The sequence below is a fragment of the Macaca mulatta genome, chromosome 20, assembly GCF_049350105.2.
Source record: "Macaca mulatta isolate MMU2019108-1 chromosome 20, T2T-MMU8v2.0, whole genome shotgun sequence".
NCBI lineage: Eukaryota > Metazoa > Chordata > Mammalia > Primates > Cercopithecidae > Macaca > Macaca mulatta.
Genome location: NC_133425.1, coordinates 16,505,120 through 16,520,638, shown reverse-complemented (window position 1 = coordinate 16,520,638; position 15,519 = coordinate 16,505,120). Strand labels below are relative to the sequence as shown.

The following is a 15,519-nucleotide window of genomic DNA, read 5'->3' as shown; positions in this document are numbered from 1 at the left end:
GTAATGACTTTGATAGGGAGGTGGGTGGGATATGAAAGATTTTTTCTTTTCCCTTTTGTCCGTGAAAGTAAATAGCATTTTTCAGCAGTAGTTCTCTGTTGGGATGGTTCTAAAGTGGGAGAGATGAGACCTTTTCCTTTCACTTTGCACCTTTTCCGGTGCTCTGATTTAGAGTTCCTCAATCTTGCCACTGTTGACATTTTGGGGTGACTAATTCTCTGTTGTGGGGGCCGTCCTGCACACTGTATGGTGTTCAGCAGCATCCCTGGCCTCTACCCACTGGATGCCACAGCCACCCCCCACCCCAGTTGTGACAACCACCAGTGTCTCCAGACAGTATCCCCTAGTGGGGATCGGTGGGGGCGACATCGTCCCTGGCTCAGAACCACCGATCAAATTTATTATGACAACATATCCCTTTGCCACAAAAACAAATGACAGGCTGACTATGTGTGTGCAGGTGAAGCCACTGCTGCAGGTGACACGGCAGGAGGAGGAGATGCAGGCCAAGGAGGATGAACTGCAGAAGACCAAGGAGCGGCAGCAGAAGGCAGAGAATGAGCTTAAGGAGCTGGAGCAGAAGCACTCGCAGGTACCCGTATGGATGTGTGGCTGGGGCCGCCGGGGAGCAGGACTTGGCCCCGTGGGGCTCACCCGCCTCCTCCCCACCCTCTGAGTGCAGCTGGCCGAGGAGAAGAACCTGCTACAGGAACAGCTGCAGGCAGAGACAGAGCTGTATGCAGAGGCTGAGGAGATGCGGGTGCGGCTGGCGGCCAAGAAGCAGGAGCTGGAGGAGATACTGCATGAGATGGAGGCCCGCCTGGAAGAGGAGGAAGACAGGGGCCAGCAGCTACAGGCTGAAAGGAAGAAGATGGCCCAGCAGATGCTGGTAAGCTGTCACAGGGGCAGCCCGTGGTAGGTAGGCAAATCATTTGACCCTCACTGCAGGCCTGTGGAGGTGCATCCAGGGATACGTGTCCCTGCTGGGACAGACGATGAGACGGAGGCTTGGTGAGGGTCAGTCATCTGATCAAGGCCACACAGCTGGGGTTGGGACTTGAGCGCAGCGAGCCCACTCTGTTCTACTGCCCTGCATTGCATGTGCTAACCCCTTTTCTCCTGACAGCAAGCCTGAGTGGAGGATAATTGTATTTATTAGCTATTGCTACATAACAAAACATGCCACACTCAGCAGCTAGAAATAAAAAGTGTTTATCTTGCCTAATCAGGAATTTGGGAGTGGCTTAGGTGAGTGGTTCTGGCTTAGGGTGCGACATGAGGTTGCAGTCAAGGTGTTGGCTGAGGCTGAAGGCTCATCTGGGGCTGGAAGACCCACTTTCACTTGGCTCATTCACACAGCTGTTGGCAGGAGGCCTCAGTTCCCTACCGTGAAGGCCTTGCCTCAGGGCTGCTTGAGTGTCCTTCCAACATGGCAGCAGAGTTCCCCCAGAAGGAGTGATCTGAGAGAGAGAAGAAAGGAAGCCACAATACCTTTTATAGCCTAATCTCTGAAGTTACATTCCATCACTTCCTCCTGATTTGTTGTTGTTGTTGTTGTTGTTAGAAGCAAATCTAACCCTCACTCAAGGGGAGGAGAATTAGGCTCCACCTTTTTGGAGTAGCAAAGAATTTGTGGATCGATTTTAAAACCACCGTGGTACCTACTGTGCCCATTTTATAGATGAGGAGATTGAGGTTCCACGAAGCAGAGGAGCTTACCCAGGTTTTTTTGTTTTGTTTTGTTTTGTTTTGTTGAGACGGAATCTCACTCTGTTGCCTAGGCTGGAGTGAAGTGGTGCAATCTCAGCTCACTGCAACCTCTGCCTCCTGGGTTCAAGCGATTCTCCTGCCTGAACCTCCCGAGTAGCTGGGATTACAGGAGCCCACCACCATGCCTGGCTCATTTTTGTATTTTGAGACAGGGTTTCGCCATGTTGGCCAGGCTGGTCTTGAACTCCTGACCTCAAGTGATCCACCCACCTTCGCCTCCAGAAGTGCTGGGATTACAGGCGTGAGCCACCATGACCAGGCCTTTATTTCTTCCTTTTAGGAAGCTGCAGAGTTCTGGGCATCATCAGGCCTATCCCCTGCATTCACTAGTCTCCAGATCACCACGAGAGTAAATTTGTTATAACCAAAGCTGTTACTCTTTTCCCTCCACAACAAAGGACCTTGAAGAGCAGCTAGAGGAGGAGGAAGCTGCCAGGCAGAAGCTGCAACTTGAGAAGGTCACGGCTGAAGCCAAGATCAAGAAACTGGAGGATGAGATCCTGGTCATGGATGATCAGAACAATAAATTGTCAAAAGTGAGTAGCGGCCGGGTGTGGTGGCTCATCACTATAATCCCAGCACTTTGGGAGGCCGAGGTAGGTGGATCACTTGAGGTCAGGAGTTTGAGAGTAGCCTGGCCAACAGGGTGAAACTCCATCTCTACTAAAAATACAAAAATTAGCCAGGCATGGTGGCCGGTGCCTGTAATCCCAGCTACTTGGGAGGCTGAGGCAGGAGAATCACTTGAACCTGGGAGGCGGAGGTTGCAGTGAACTGAGATTGTGCCACTGCACTGCAGCCTGGGTGACAGAATGATTCTGTCTCAGAAAAAAAAAAAAAAAAAAAGTGGAATCAAGTTTCTGCATTCAAAACAACAGGCTTACCAGGATCAGGGAGATTTGGGGAATTTGGGACTTTTAGTTCTCAAAGCAGAAAAGCCCTTAGAAAACCAGGACAAGCTGGTCACCCTAGTCAGTCGTCACTAACCAGCCCCACGAGGGTGACCTGCTTTTAGTTCTTTGAGCTGGATGTCAACTTGGCCCCTACTGTGAGCCAGGATCTGTGTTCGATGCAGGTATGCATGGTGAAGGAGGACCCTGCCCTCATGGGGCTTACCCTCCAGTGAGATGGCAAATAACCATGATTTGCCATGGCGATCAGGGCTCCGAAGGAAGCGTTCACCATATTATGAGTGAGGCAGGCCAGGGGCGGTGGCTCATGCCTGCAATCCCAGCACTTTGGGAGGCTGAGTCGGGTGGATTACCTGAGGTCAGGAGTTGGAGGCCAGCCTGGTCAACACGGTAAAACCCTATCTCTGCTAAAAATACAAAAAATTAGTCGGGTGCGTTGGCGGATGCCTGTAGTCCCAGCTACTCGGGAGGCTGAGGCAGGAGAATCACTTGAACCTGGGAGGTGGAGGTTGCAGTGAGCTGAGATAGCACCACTGTACTCCAGCCTGGGTGACAGAGTAAGACTCTGTCTCAAAAAAAAGAGGAAAGGAAAAAGGGAGAGGAAAAAGAGAAAAGGAAAGGGCAGTGGGGGATAGAGGAAGGGTATTCAGGGAAGGTGTCCTGGAGGAGGTGACATTTAAGCAGAAACTTAAAGATGAAGGAGCAGTTAGAGGGGAGTGGAAAAGTATCTCAGCTGGTTGGCCCACTGTGCAAAGGCCTTGGGGCAGGGAAGAGCTGGCCAGTGGCAGGAATGGAAGGAGGGTACCTTTAGCTGACCATACAATGTGAGGGACAGACTGGCATGAGATGAGATATGGCCAATTTTTGGAAATTGTTAAGGGACTTCTCTACCATTTAAAGCTATAGTTGTATTTTGTTATAATGTGGGTTTTTCTTTCAATTGTTTATATGGAAATGACTAAAAGTGAAACATAGATTCTAAAGAAAAGAAAAATGCTAAAGATAGCTCTTTCTCTTTCTCCAAAAAGGAACGAAAACTCCTTGAAGAGAGGATCAGTGACTTAACGACAAATCTTGCAGAAGAGGAAGAAAAGGCCAAGAATCTTACCAAGCTGAAAAACAAGCATGAATCTATGATTTCAGAACTGGAAGGTAAACCAGCTACCAAGACGTTTATTTTTATTTTATTTTGCTATTTTTTGTTTTAGAGATGAGGTCTTGCTCTGTTGCCCAGGCTGCAGTGCAGTGGTGCAATCATGGCTCACTGCAGCCCGAAACTCCTAAGCTCAAGCGATCCTGCTGCGTAGCTGAGACTACAGGCATGCACCGCCACACCCAGCTAATTTTTTTTATTTTTTATTTTTGTAGAGATGGGGTTTCGCTATGATGCTCAGTCTGGTCTCAAACTCCTGGGCCCAAGCAGTCCTCCCACCTTGGCCTCCCAAAGTGCTGGGATTATAGGCATGAGCCACTACGCCTGGCCTTGAATGGATATATTTAAAAGCAGGAAAATCAGAAAGGAAATTTGAGGATGGCGGATCATCCCATTGAGCGAAACTCTATCCTACCTCTCGGAATCACCCTCAGTCAACACACACACTAATAATATGATAAAAGGGCCGGGTGCGGTGGTTTACGCCTGTAATCGCAGCACTTTGGGAGGCCAAGGCAGGCGGATCATGAGGTCAGGAGTTGGAGACCAGCCTGGCCAACATGGCAAAACCCTGTCTCAAAATACAAAAATGAGCCAGGCATGGTGGCGGGTGCCTGTGATCCCAGTGACTTGGGAGGCTGAGGCAGGAGAATCTCTTGAACCTGGGAGGTGGAGGTTGCAGTGTGCAGAGACCGCACCATTGAACTCCACCCTGGGCCAAAAGAGCAAAACTCTGTCTCAAATAATAATAATAATGATGATATGATAAAAGGTGCTGTTCATCAGGAGATAATGGTCCAGGCCGTGGCTATGACGGTTACTGATGGGGGAATATGTGAATTTCCTCCGTGTAAAATGCCTGGGCAGGAAGGCTCATTTCCGGGCATCTTTCCGGGCTCCCCCCCTCCTCAAGAGCACCTCGGTTTTTGCAGTGCGGCTAAAGAAGGAAGAGAAGAGCCGGCAGGAGCTGGAGAAGCTGAAACGGAAGCTGGAGGGTGATGCCAGCGACTACCACGAGCAGATCGCTGACCTCCAGGCACAGATCGCAGAGCTCAAGATGCAACTGGCTAAGAAGGAGGAGGAGCTGCAGGCGGCCCTGGCCAGGTAGCGGGGCTAGCAAGGGGCATTTGCTGTGTGTCCGTGTGTCCCGTGGGCCCCCGCTCATTCGCAGTGGCTGTCTTGGTCAAGGTGGCCCCAGGCCCTTGGCATGAACTTTGTTTTCCAGGCCAGGCCAGGCCTCCCACGAGCCTCCCTGACCCCGTTCACTCCCCCAGATCCTCACCTTCGACTTGCTTCTCTCCCCTACAAACACATAGTCTCTTTGCAGTTGATCTCACCTACTCCTGCGGTGTTGCTGCCGCCTCTTCGACATACAGGCTTTTCTCATCTAGACCCCAGTTCTGAATTTCCGATTGCCCAATGAGTCAGTTTCCATGAGCGTCTCAAACACCCCATGTCTAAGGCGGGAATGACCTTCCTTTCCCCAGCCCCTCCCTCTAAGGGCCCTCCTTTTTGCGAACACCAATCTCCTCCTTTGCTCTTGCTCACCCACAGCGAGCAGCGACCTTCGGATTCTGCCAGTCCTTCTAAATGTGCCCCCACCCGTTTCCTCTGGTTTTTCCCTCTTCCTGGCTCTTAGCTGGCTTTACACTAATGCTGATACTGCAGCAGCCACTGTGAATGATTATTTACCTGCTCACTCTGTACTAAGTTCTTTTCAAGCAATACCTTTGCAGACACCTGGCCAGGTGTACTGTTGGTGTCTTTGAGGAGGAAGCTGAGCCTCCTAGGGGTAACAGAACAGGAGCAATGTCATTGCTTGTAAGAGGCAGAGCTGGGATTTAAGCCTCAGAGCTTTCTGATTGATCCCCTGGTCCGGCTCTTTTGTCGTCCAACTTGTGCTGCGTTGACAGTGCTAGGGTGATGAAGGGAAAACATCCCTCTGGGGCACGAATCTGCTCACAAAACTTTGCTGGCTGGATGCAGAGGCTCACACCTATAATCTCAGCACTTTGGGAAGCCAAGGTGGGAGGATTGCTTGAGGCCAGCAGTTTGAGACCAACATGGGCAACAAAGCAAGACCCCATCTCTACAAAAAGTTGAAAAATGAGCCAGGCATGGTGGTGTGTGCCTGTAGTCCCAGCTACTCAGGAGGCTGAGTTGGGAGGATCGCTTGAGCCCAGGAGGTTGAGACTAAAGTGAGCTATGATCATGCCACTGCACTCCAGCCTGGGCAACAGAGCAAGACCCTGTCTCAAAACAACAATAACAACAACAAAACAAAAACCTAACTTCACTGGCTTATTAGGGAAAAGCCAGTTTCCTTAGCCTCACCCTCAGAGCCCACCCACCCTCTGCAGTCTCACTCCAACCAAACTATTTCACTTTCTCTCTTGTTGCTGCCCATTCAAGTACAGTAAAATCAAAGTGCTTGCCTCTCCTACAGCGTTCTGCCATTTAACAGTGCTTCTTGCAGCCCACCTTGATCTGTGGTCACCACCTCCACCAGATGCAGAGCCCCAGTCTGAATATCTCCCGTAAGCAGTGGCTGGCCAAGTGCTGTGTGTGGGGTGGGTACTCAGTCACTGAGGAAATGCAGAAACAACAGACAGTTGCCAGGGAAGAATAACTGTCCAACATTCAGAAAGCATCTACACAGTCCCTACTGTGACCAGGTACCTTGCCAGTCTGGGGCCAATGCTTTGCATTCTTGCACACACATGCACACACGTGCATACACACGTACACACACCCATGCACATATACAATCTGTTTTGACGTCAGACCTCGGCACTCAGGTCCTGTGTTAATCTCAAGTAGTCTGGCATATCACGCAGCAGTCCTGGGGACGTGGATAGAAGGTGTTTGATGTCTCTGCAACCTAAGTGTTTGGTCCCAGAAAACAATTTTTGGCCACATTGTAAGACAGGAAACCAAGGGTGCTGGGGGTTCATTCTGGTGGGTCTGTCCCTGAAAGGCTTGACGATGAAATCGCTCAGAAGAACAATGCCCTAAAGAAGATCCGGGAGCTGGAGGGCCACATCTCAGACCTCCAGGAGGACCTGGACTCGGAGCGGGCCGCCAGGAACAAGGCTGAAAAGCAGAAGCGAGACCTGGGCGAGGAGCTGGAGGCCCTGAAGACAGAGCTGGAAGACACGCTGGACAGCACGGCCACTCAGCAGGAGCTCAGGTGAGGACCCATCAACCCCACCATCCTGCTGTCCCACTGCACCAACGGGATGGGGGCAGGAGAGCGGACAAGCCCAAAGCAAATCCTGCATCACAGAATGTCTCAGCCCCTGTGCATTTACCTTCCTGGCTGCAGTTTGCTTTAACTTGTAGAAGCATGGTTTTTTTTTTTTTTTTTTTTTTTGAGGCAGTCTGGCTTTGTTGCGGTTGTGCCATCTTGGCTCACTGCAACCTCCACCTCTGAGATTCAAGTGATTCTCATGTCTCAGCCTCCTGAGTAGCTGGGCTTACAGGTGTGTGCCACCATGCCCAGCTAATTTTTGTGTTTTTAGTAGAGATGGAGTTTCACCATGTTGCCCCGGCTGGACTTGAACTCCTGGCCTCAAGTGATCCACCCACTTCAGTCTCCCAAACTGCTGGTATTACATGTGTGAGCCACTGCACCTGGCCCTCATCATCTTATTTCTCATCAGAAAAGTAGTATATACCAGGGATGTACAATCTTTTGGCTTCCCTTGGCCACACATAAAATACACTAACACTAATAATAGCTGATGAACTAAAAAAGATTTACAAATTGCAAAACAAATCTCTTACTGTTTTAAGAAAGTTTATGACTCTATGTCAGGCTGCATTCAAAACCATCCTCATTGGAAAGCTTGGATATACTCAGAGAATAATTTGAAAACTATAGAAAAACAGACATAAAAAAAAATCACCTTTTGGGTCGGGCTCATGCCTATAATCTCAGCACTTTGGGGGGCCAAAGACAGGTGAAGTCAGGAGTTCAAAACCACCCTGGCCAACATGGGGAAACCCTGTCTCTACTATAAATCCAAAAATTACCTAAGCGTGGTGTCGCATGCCTGTAATCCTGGCTACTCAGGAGGCTGAGGCAGTAGAATCACTTGAATCTGGGAGGCAGAGGTTGCAGTGAGCTGAGATTGCATCATTGCACTCCAGCCTGAGCAACAGAGTGAGACTCCATCTCAAAAAACAAACAAACAAAAATCACCCTTAGTCACACCAGTTAGCATTTTTGAGAAATTCCTTCCTGTCTGTCTGTGTGTGTTATCAGTCAGTCCCCAGGCTCCAATTCCCAAGTATGTGTGTGTATAACTTTTGTGTTAAATTTTAAAAATAAAATTGATCAGATTGGTTTTCAATTTAAGATTCACTTCAAATGAACAAATAACAATAACAAAATGTCTGCCAGATCACGAATCCTGACTCTGGTGAAACTAGGTCATTGATTCATTCAGTAAACACATAAAAGTATTTTAATGCAATCTGTGGTGTTGGCATAGCATATACCATAGCATATAGCTATGCTAGCTGTGCCAACACCGTATACCCTGAGGTTTATTTCCCCCACTTTGGGTTTTGTGCTGTGTCACATGCACATAGAGGCACAATGTTCTGCTGTCTTGCCGCCTGGACTTTGATACAGAAAAGCCCAGTGCATGGGCCAGGTGTGGTGGCTCATGCCTGTAATCCCAGCACTTTGGGAGGCCGAGGCAGGCAGATCACTTGAGGTCAGGAGTTCGAGACCAGCTTGGCCAACATCATGAAAACCTGTCTACTAAACAGACAAAAATTAGCCGGGTGTGGTAGTGGGCGCCTGTAATCCCAGCTACTTGGGAGGCTGAGGCAGGAGAATCCCTTGAACCTGGGAGGCAGAGGTTGCAGTGAGCTGACAGCGTTCCACTGTACTCCAATCTGGGCGACAGAGCGAGACTCGATACAAAAATAAACAAAACAAAAAACCAGGTTGGGTGCAATGGCTCATGCCTGTAATCCCAGCACTTTGGGAGGCAGAGGCGGGTGGATCACCTGAGGTCAGGAGTTCGAAACCAGCCTGGCCAACATGATGAAACCCCATCTTTACTAAAAATGCAAAATTAGCCAGTCATGGTGGCGGGCACCTGTAATCCTAGCTACTTAGGAGGCTGAGGCAGGAGAATCGCTTGAACGCAGGAGGTAGAGTTTGCAGTGCACCAAGATTGCGCCACTGCACTGTAGCCTGGGCAACAAGAGTGAATCTCCGTCTCAAAAACAAAACCATGGACTCAAAGTCAAGGTTTAGCTTCCAATTCTGGCTCCATCATACAATGGCTGTGACACCATGGGTAAAACTGCTTACCCTCTCTTAGCCTTAGTTTCCTCATTTGTAAAACGGAAATAATAACACACCTGCCCCTCTGGGTCGCTCTGAGGATTAGATGATGTATATAAAAAACTTATCTCAGGGCCTGGCATATAGTAACTGCTCAATAAATAAGAGCCAACATTAATATTTAAGCAAAATTTTGCAGTTCACAGACATCCTTTCAAGTCCATTAATTTGTGTATTTGTTTTGCCAGTCATTGCAGACGTCCTAGGCAGGTGATATGCTCCACATGTTGCAGCTGAGGAAATTTTAGGTTCAGAGATGTTAGGTGAGTGACCCAAGGTCACACAGCTAGAGAGGGGTGGTGATGAGGATTGCAGCTCTGGGTCCTGGAAGAGCTCTCATTCTTTTGCACGGCACTGAGATGACCCTCTGTCTCCACCCAATTGTCATCCACCGTGTTCTTCCTGTCAAGGGCGAAGAGGGAGCAGGAGGTGACGGTGCTGAAGAAGGCCCTGGATGAAGAGACGCGGTCCCACGAGGCTCAGGTCCAGGAGATGAGGCAGAAACACGCACAGGCAGTGGAGGAGCTCACAGAGCAGCTCGAGCAGTTCAAGCGGGTAAGTGGTGATGCTTTTTGGTGATGACACGTAAGAGTGACATCAGCGGCCTCAAATTACTACATGTCAGGGTCTGCATAAAGACTAAAAACAAGTTACATAAGATTCTAATGATGATGATAGTAGCTTATATTTATTTACAAAATGCTTCCCATACAGGCTGGGTGAGGTGGCTCACACCTATAATCCCAGTACTTTGGGACGCCGAGGCAGGAGGATCACTTGCACTGAGGAGTTCGAGACCAGCCTGGGCAATATAGTGGGACCTTGTCTCTACTAAAATTAAAAAAAAAAAAAAAAAAAAAAAAGGCCGGGCGCAGTGGCTCAACACTGTAATCCCAGCACTTTCGGAGGCCAAACAGGGTGGATCACTTGAGGTCAGGAGTTCGAGACCAGCCTGACCAACATGGTGAAACCCTACCTCTAACAAAAATATAAAGAATTAGCTGGGTGTATGCTAATTAGGTGGCGTGTGCCTGTCATCCTAGCTACTCAAGAGGCTGAGGCAGGAGAATCACTTGGACCCAGGAGGCAGAGGTTGCAGTGAGCTGAGATTGTGCCACTGCACTCCAGCCTGGGTGACAGAGTGAGCCTCCATCTCAAAAAAAAAAAAAGAATAGAAATGCTTCTCATACTACTAGTATGTCAATTATCTTCACAACCACCCTGTGAGACAGGTACTATTAAACTCATTTTACAAGCAAAGAAATTGAGGTCCAAGGTACCTAGAGGTAAAGAGACTTACCCAAAGTCATCATTTTACAAGCAAAGAAATTGAGGTCCAAGGTACCTAGAGGTAAAGAGACTTACCCAAAGTCATCATTTTACAAGCAAAGAAACTGAGATACAAGGTGCCTAGAGGTGAAGAGACTTACCCAAGGTCACACTGCTGGTAAGTGAGAGAGTCATGATTTGCACCCAAATGGTCTGGCCCTAGACCCCACTTTCTGGCTTCTACGGGACTGGAAGCCTGTAGGATGGGTGGGGCCTATTAATATACTGCCCCTCAGGGATAAGCAAAGGTGTAACAACACTTCGGAGGAGATTTAAATGAAACTTAAAACTGGGAACGTTCTATCCATTTTAATTTCTCTGCAGACTGGAGGCAGGCCAGGCATGGCAGCTCACACCTCCTGTAATCCTAGCACTTTGGGAGGCTAAGCAGGGAGGACTGCTTGAGCCCAGGACTTTCAGATCAGCCTGGGCAACATAGCGATTTTTCTTTTGTTAAAAAAAAAAAAAAAAAAGACTGGAGGAAAACTGTTATTATTTGATTTCAATGGCAGATCTGAGAATGACTAGGTCAAATCACTCTGTCTCCTGTTGCTGGGCTCTTTGGGGTGCATGGGAGTTGGAGCTGGTAAACAGCAGTACTGAATGTTGAACCTTGGGTACTTTTCTCTCCTTTGGGGTAGTTCCTGTGCTTCATTCCCCAGGGTAAGTTTTTTAGCTTATGACCTTCTGCCAGATTGTTTTCCTGAAAGCCTGAGTTAAGTCACCCTCAGTGTTCCAGCTCCTCCACATCCCCTTCAGTGGAAGCTTTTGGATCTGCTGGATTAAGTGGGTGCAGCATTGCCTAAAAATTGTTGGGAGTTTGCATTTGGTTCTATCACTAGTGTATTGTCCGTTGTTGCATTGCTATACAGAAATACTCGAGATTGGATTATTTGTTTATTTTTTGCGCAATGGAGTCTTACTCTGTCACTCAGGCGGGAGTTCAGTGGCGTGATCTTGGCTTACTGCAGCCTCCACCTCCTGGGTTCAAATGATTCCCCAGACTCAGCTTCCCAAGTAGCTGGGACTACAGGCACACACCACCATGCCCAGCTAATTTGTTTTTCTTTTTTTTTTTTTTTAGTAGAGAAGGGGTTTCGCCATGTTGGCCAGGCTGATCTCGAACTCCTGACCTCAGGTGATCCCCCTGCCTCGGCCTCCCAAAGTGTTGAGATGACAGGTGTGAGCCACTGCACCCCACCCTGAGACTGGGTAATTTATAGAGAGGCTTAATTGGCTCATGGTTCTGCAGGCCGTACAGAAAGCATAGCAGCTTCTGCTTCTGGGGAGGCCTCAGGAAACTTACCATCATGGTGGAAGGCAAAGGGGAAGCAGGCATGTTTTACATGACCAGAGCAGGCAGAAGAGAGAGAACAGGGAGGTGCCAGACAGTTAAACAACCAGACCTCATGAGGGCAGCACCAAAGGGATGGTGCTAAACCATTAGAAATTGCCCCCAAAGGCCGGGCGCGGTGGCTCATGCTTGTCACCCCAGCACTTTGGGAGGCTGAGATTGGCGGATCACCAAGTCGGGAGTTCAAGACTAGCCTGACCAAAATAGTGAAACCCCATCTCTACTAAAAATACATAAAATGAGGCCTGGTGCAGTGGCTCACGCCTGTAATACCAGCACTTTGGGAGGCCAAGGCAGGCAGATCACCTGAGGTCAGGAGTTCGAGATCAGCCTGGGCAACACGATGAAACCCTGTCTCTACTAAAAATACAAAAATTAGCCGGGCGTGGTGGCGCACGCCTGTAGTCCCAGCTACTCGGGAGTCTGAGGCAGGAGAATCACTTGAACCTGGGAGGTGGAGGTTGCAGTGAGTCGAGATTGCGCCATTGCATTCTACCCTGGGGAACAAGAATAAATCGCCGTCTCGCCAAAACAAAAACAAAAACAAAGAATCATAAAATTAGCTGGGGGTGTGTTGGTGGGTGCCTGTAATCTCAGCTGAGGAGGCCGAGGAAGGAGAGTCACTTGAACTGGGGAGGCGGAGGTTGCAGTAAGTCGAGATCGCGCCACTGCACTCCAGCCTGGGCGACAGTGCGAGACTCTGTCACTCACACACACACTGCCCCCATGATCCAATCACCTCCCACCAGGCCCCAGTGTTCACCTTGACTAGTTTTACGGTTTGGATCTGTGTCCCCACCCAAATCTCATGTTCAATTGTAATCCAATAGAACATGAGATTACAATTGAACATGAGGTTTGGGTGGGGACGCAGATCTAAACTGCATCAACTAGTCAAGGTGAACTGTCTTCCATGTTGGAGGTTTACTGAATGCCTTTCTGGGGGCTGGTTCATTGCCTGGTCTGTTGGAACCTCAAATGTTTACATAAAAATAGTAAGTAAAATAATACAATAAAAAGTGTAGCACTTATGTGCCAGACACTATTCCAAGTGCTTTACAAATTAATTTCATTTCACCTGTGACCTCCGTTAAAGTACAAATTTCCAGGCCTGCCATTGATCCTGATGGAGGTGGTCTCAGGAGGACCCTCTGAAAAGCACTGCACAGGACTGAGCTCACCCTCACTCTCCAAATGAATCAATGGACTTGTTGAGTAGGATCTAAATACTAACTCTCAACAATGTGTCAACTCTATGTATTTTGGACAAATCGGATTTTGCTAGTTGTAACTATGCCATACATATTTCCCCATTCAATTGTGTTCCTTGTATAATGTTCAAAAGTTACTTTTTATTTTTTAAAAACTTTGTTTTTAGAGACAAGGTTTTACTCTGTCACCCAGGCTGCAGTGCAGTGGTGCAATCTTGGCGCACTGCAGTCTCGAACTCCTGGGCTCAAGCGATCCTCTTGCCTCAGCCTCCCTGGTAGCTGGGACTTACAGGCTTCTGCCACCATGCCCAGCTAATTTTTAACTTTTTTGTAGAGATGGGTATCTTACTATGTTGCTCAGGCTGGCCTCAAACTACTGAGTTCAAGCAGTCCTCCCAGTTCAGCCTCCCAAGGTGCTAGGATCACAGACATGAGCTACCACTCCCAGCCTACTTTTTATTTTTAGACAATTTTAATTGAAATGGGTTATTCCCACCTTCAGGAACAATTAGCCCTCAAAACATCAGTAAGCCACACATGTCCCTTTTAGCTTTATGGTTGGAGGTCGGGCACGGTGGCTCACACCTGTAATCCCAGCACTTTGGGAGGCTGAGGCAGGCAGATCACCTGAGGTCAGGAGTTTGAGACCAGTCTGGCCAACATGGCACAACCCTGTCTCTACTAAAAATACAAAAATTAGCTGGGCATGGTGGCGGTTGCCTGTAATCCCAACTACTTGGGAGGCTGAGGCACGAGAATCACTTGAACCCAGGAGGCAAAGGTTGCAGTGAGCCAAGATTGTGCCACTGCACCCCAGCCTGGGCAACAGAATGAGACTCCGTTTCCAAAAAAAAAAAATTATGGTTGGAAGTGAGGCCCCAGACAGAGTCACTGACCCTCCCCATGCTTAGGGGTCATTAGATGTGAACAAGGGCTGGAAGTCAAGCCCATTCCCAGCCACGCCTCTTTGGGAAGACTCAGTTAAGGCCACCAGCAGACAGCATGTCCATTACTGACCCACACAAAGCAGGTAAAGGTGGGAACCTCTGCCCATCTCAGGTGCAGGGAAAAAGAGGCCTTTGCCTCTAACAACTTGAATCCTGACATACAGACCTGGTTCCACCTGCTTGGGGGGGAAACATTTAACATCAGCTCCTACCTGGGCTCCCCGATTCTGGGGTCTTAGGCTGGGCTAAGGTTTCTGGGAGCCCACGTCCTCTAGGGTCCCCACTTCACTGCTTTGTTCCCACCAAGAGACTCCTTGTCCCCATCTAAGGTCTGGCAGCTCTTAGTCATGTCTTGGAGGGAGGACTGACATCAATGCCCAGCACCTCCCAGGGACTATGGGAAGGCTGAGTGGTGGGTCCTCTCCTCTCAGGATACATGCACTTCTCTCTTTCCCCTTCTCTGCAACCTGGAAAGCAGCCCTTCACCCCATCCTGCTTTTGCCCAATACACTTTTTTTTTTTTTGAGACAAAGTCTCACTCTGTCGCCAGCCTGGAGTACAGTGGCGCGATCTCGGCTCACTGCAACCTCTGCCTCCCAGATTCAGGCAGTTCTCCTGCTTCAGCCTCCTGAGTAGCTGGGATTACAGGTGACTGCCACCATGTCTGGCTAGTTTTTGTATTTTCAGTAGAGACGGGGTTTCACTGTGTTGGCCAGGCTGGTCTCAAACTCCTGACCTCAAGTGACCTGCCTGTATCAGCCTCCCAAAGTGCTGGGATTACAGGCATAAGCCACCGTGCCCGGCTCCAACACACTTTTTTTTTTTTTTTTTTCCTGTAGGGCAACTTACATGCCTACAGGAGCTGGTTCCATAAAATAAGTTTCCCTTACCTAGGACAGAAGTAGTAGTGTCAATCACACGACACCTGTGAAGGACGGGGGCAGTGAGATGTGACTGCCCCACCTGCAGAGCCAGCCGCTACTTAGATCTGGCATATTGTTGCCTTGAAGGAAAGCAAGACCCCCTGTTTCCAGATCTTTCGTTGTTGTTATTGTTCAAGTTTAGGATTATTGACGCATATGCAGTAAAATTTATCCATTTTACTCTCCATTAATTTTAAACAAATGTGTATTGTGTAACCACCACCACAGTCATGATATAGAATGTTAGAGTGATTGATTGATTGAGATGGAGTCTCACTCTGTCACCCAGGCTGGAATGCAGCGGCATGATCTTGGTTCACAGTAACCTCCACCTCCCAGGTTCAAGCAATACTTGTGCCTCAGCCACCCCAGTAGCTGGGACTATAGGCGTGCGCCACCACCAGCTAATTTTTCTATTTTTAGTAGAGATGGGGTTTTGCCATGTTGGCCAGGCTGGTCTCAAACTCCCGACCTCAAGTGATCCACCTGCCTTGGCCTCCCAAAGCTACTTATTTCTGAAACAGGGTCTCACTTTGTTGCCCAGGCTGGAGTGCAG

At 48.8% G+C, this 15,519-nt stretch overlaps 1 protein-coding gene across 20 annotated transcripts in view; it reads left to right on the top strand.

Moving 5' to 3' along the window:
- The window catches only part of MYH11 (myosin heavy chain 11), a 154,362-nt gene that overhangs the window by 113,579 nt on the left and 25,264 nt on the right, over positions 1-15,519 (top strand). For all 20 annotated transcript variants that reach the window (XR_013410933.1, XR_013410932.1, NM_001438952.1 and 17 more), the window contains 7 exon segments: positions 461-592; positions 683-889; positions 2,169-2,306; positions 3,710-3,833; positions 4,767-4,938; positions 6,812-7,024; positions 9,610-9,754. Coding sequence is in view for 18 of the 20 variants with exons in the window: in NM_001438952.1 (NP_001425881.1) it covers positions 461-592; positions 683-889; positions 2,169-2,306; positions 3,710-3,833; positions 4,767-4,938; positions 6,812-7,024; positions 9,610-9,754 (1,131 nt within the window). In the remaining 2 variants the exon portion in view is untranslated.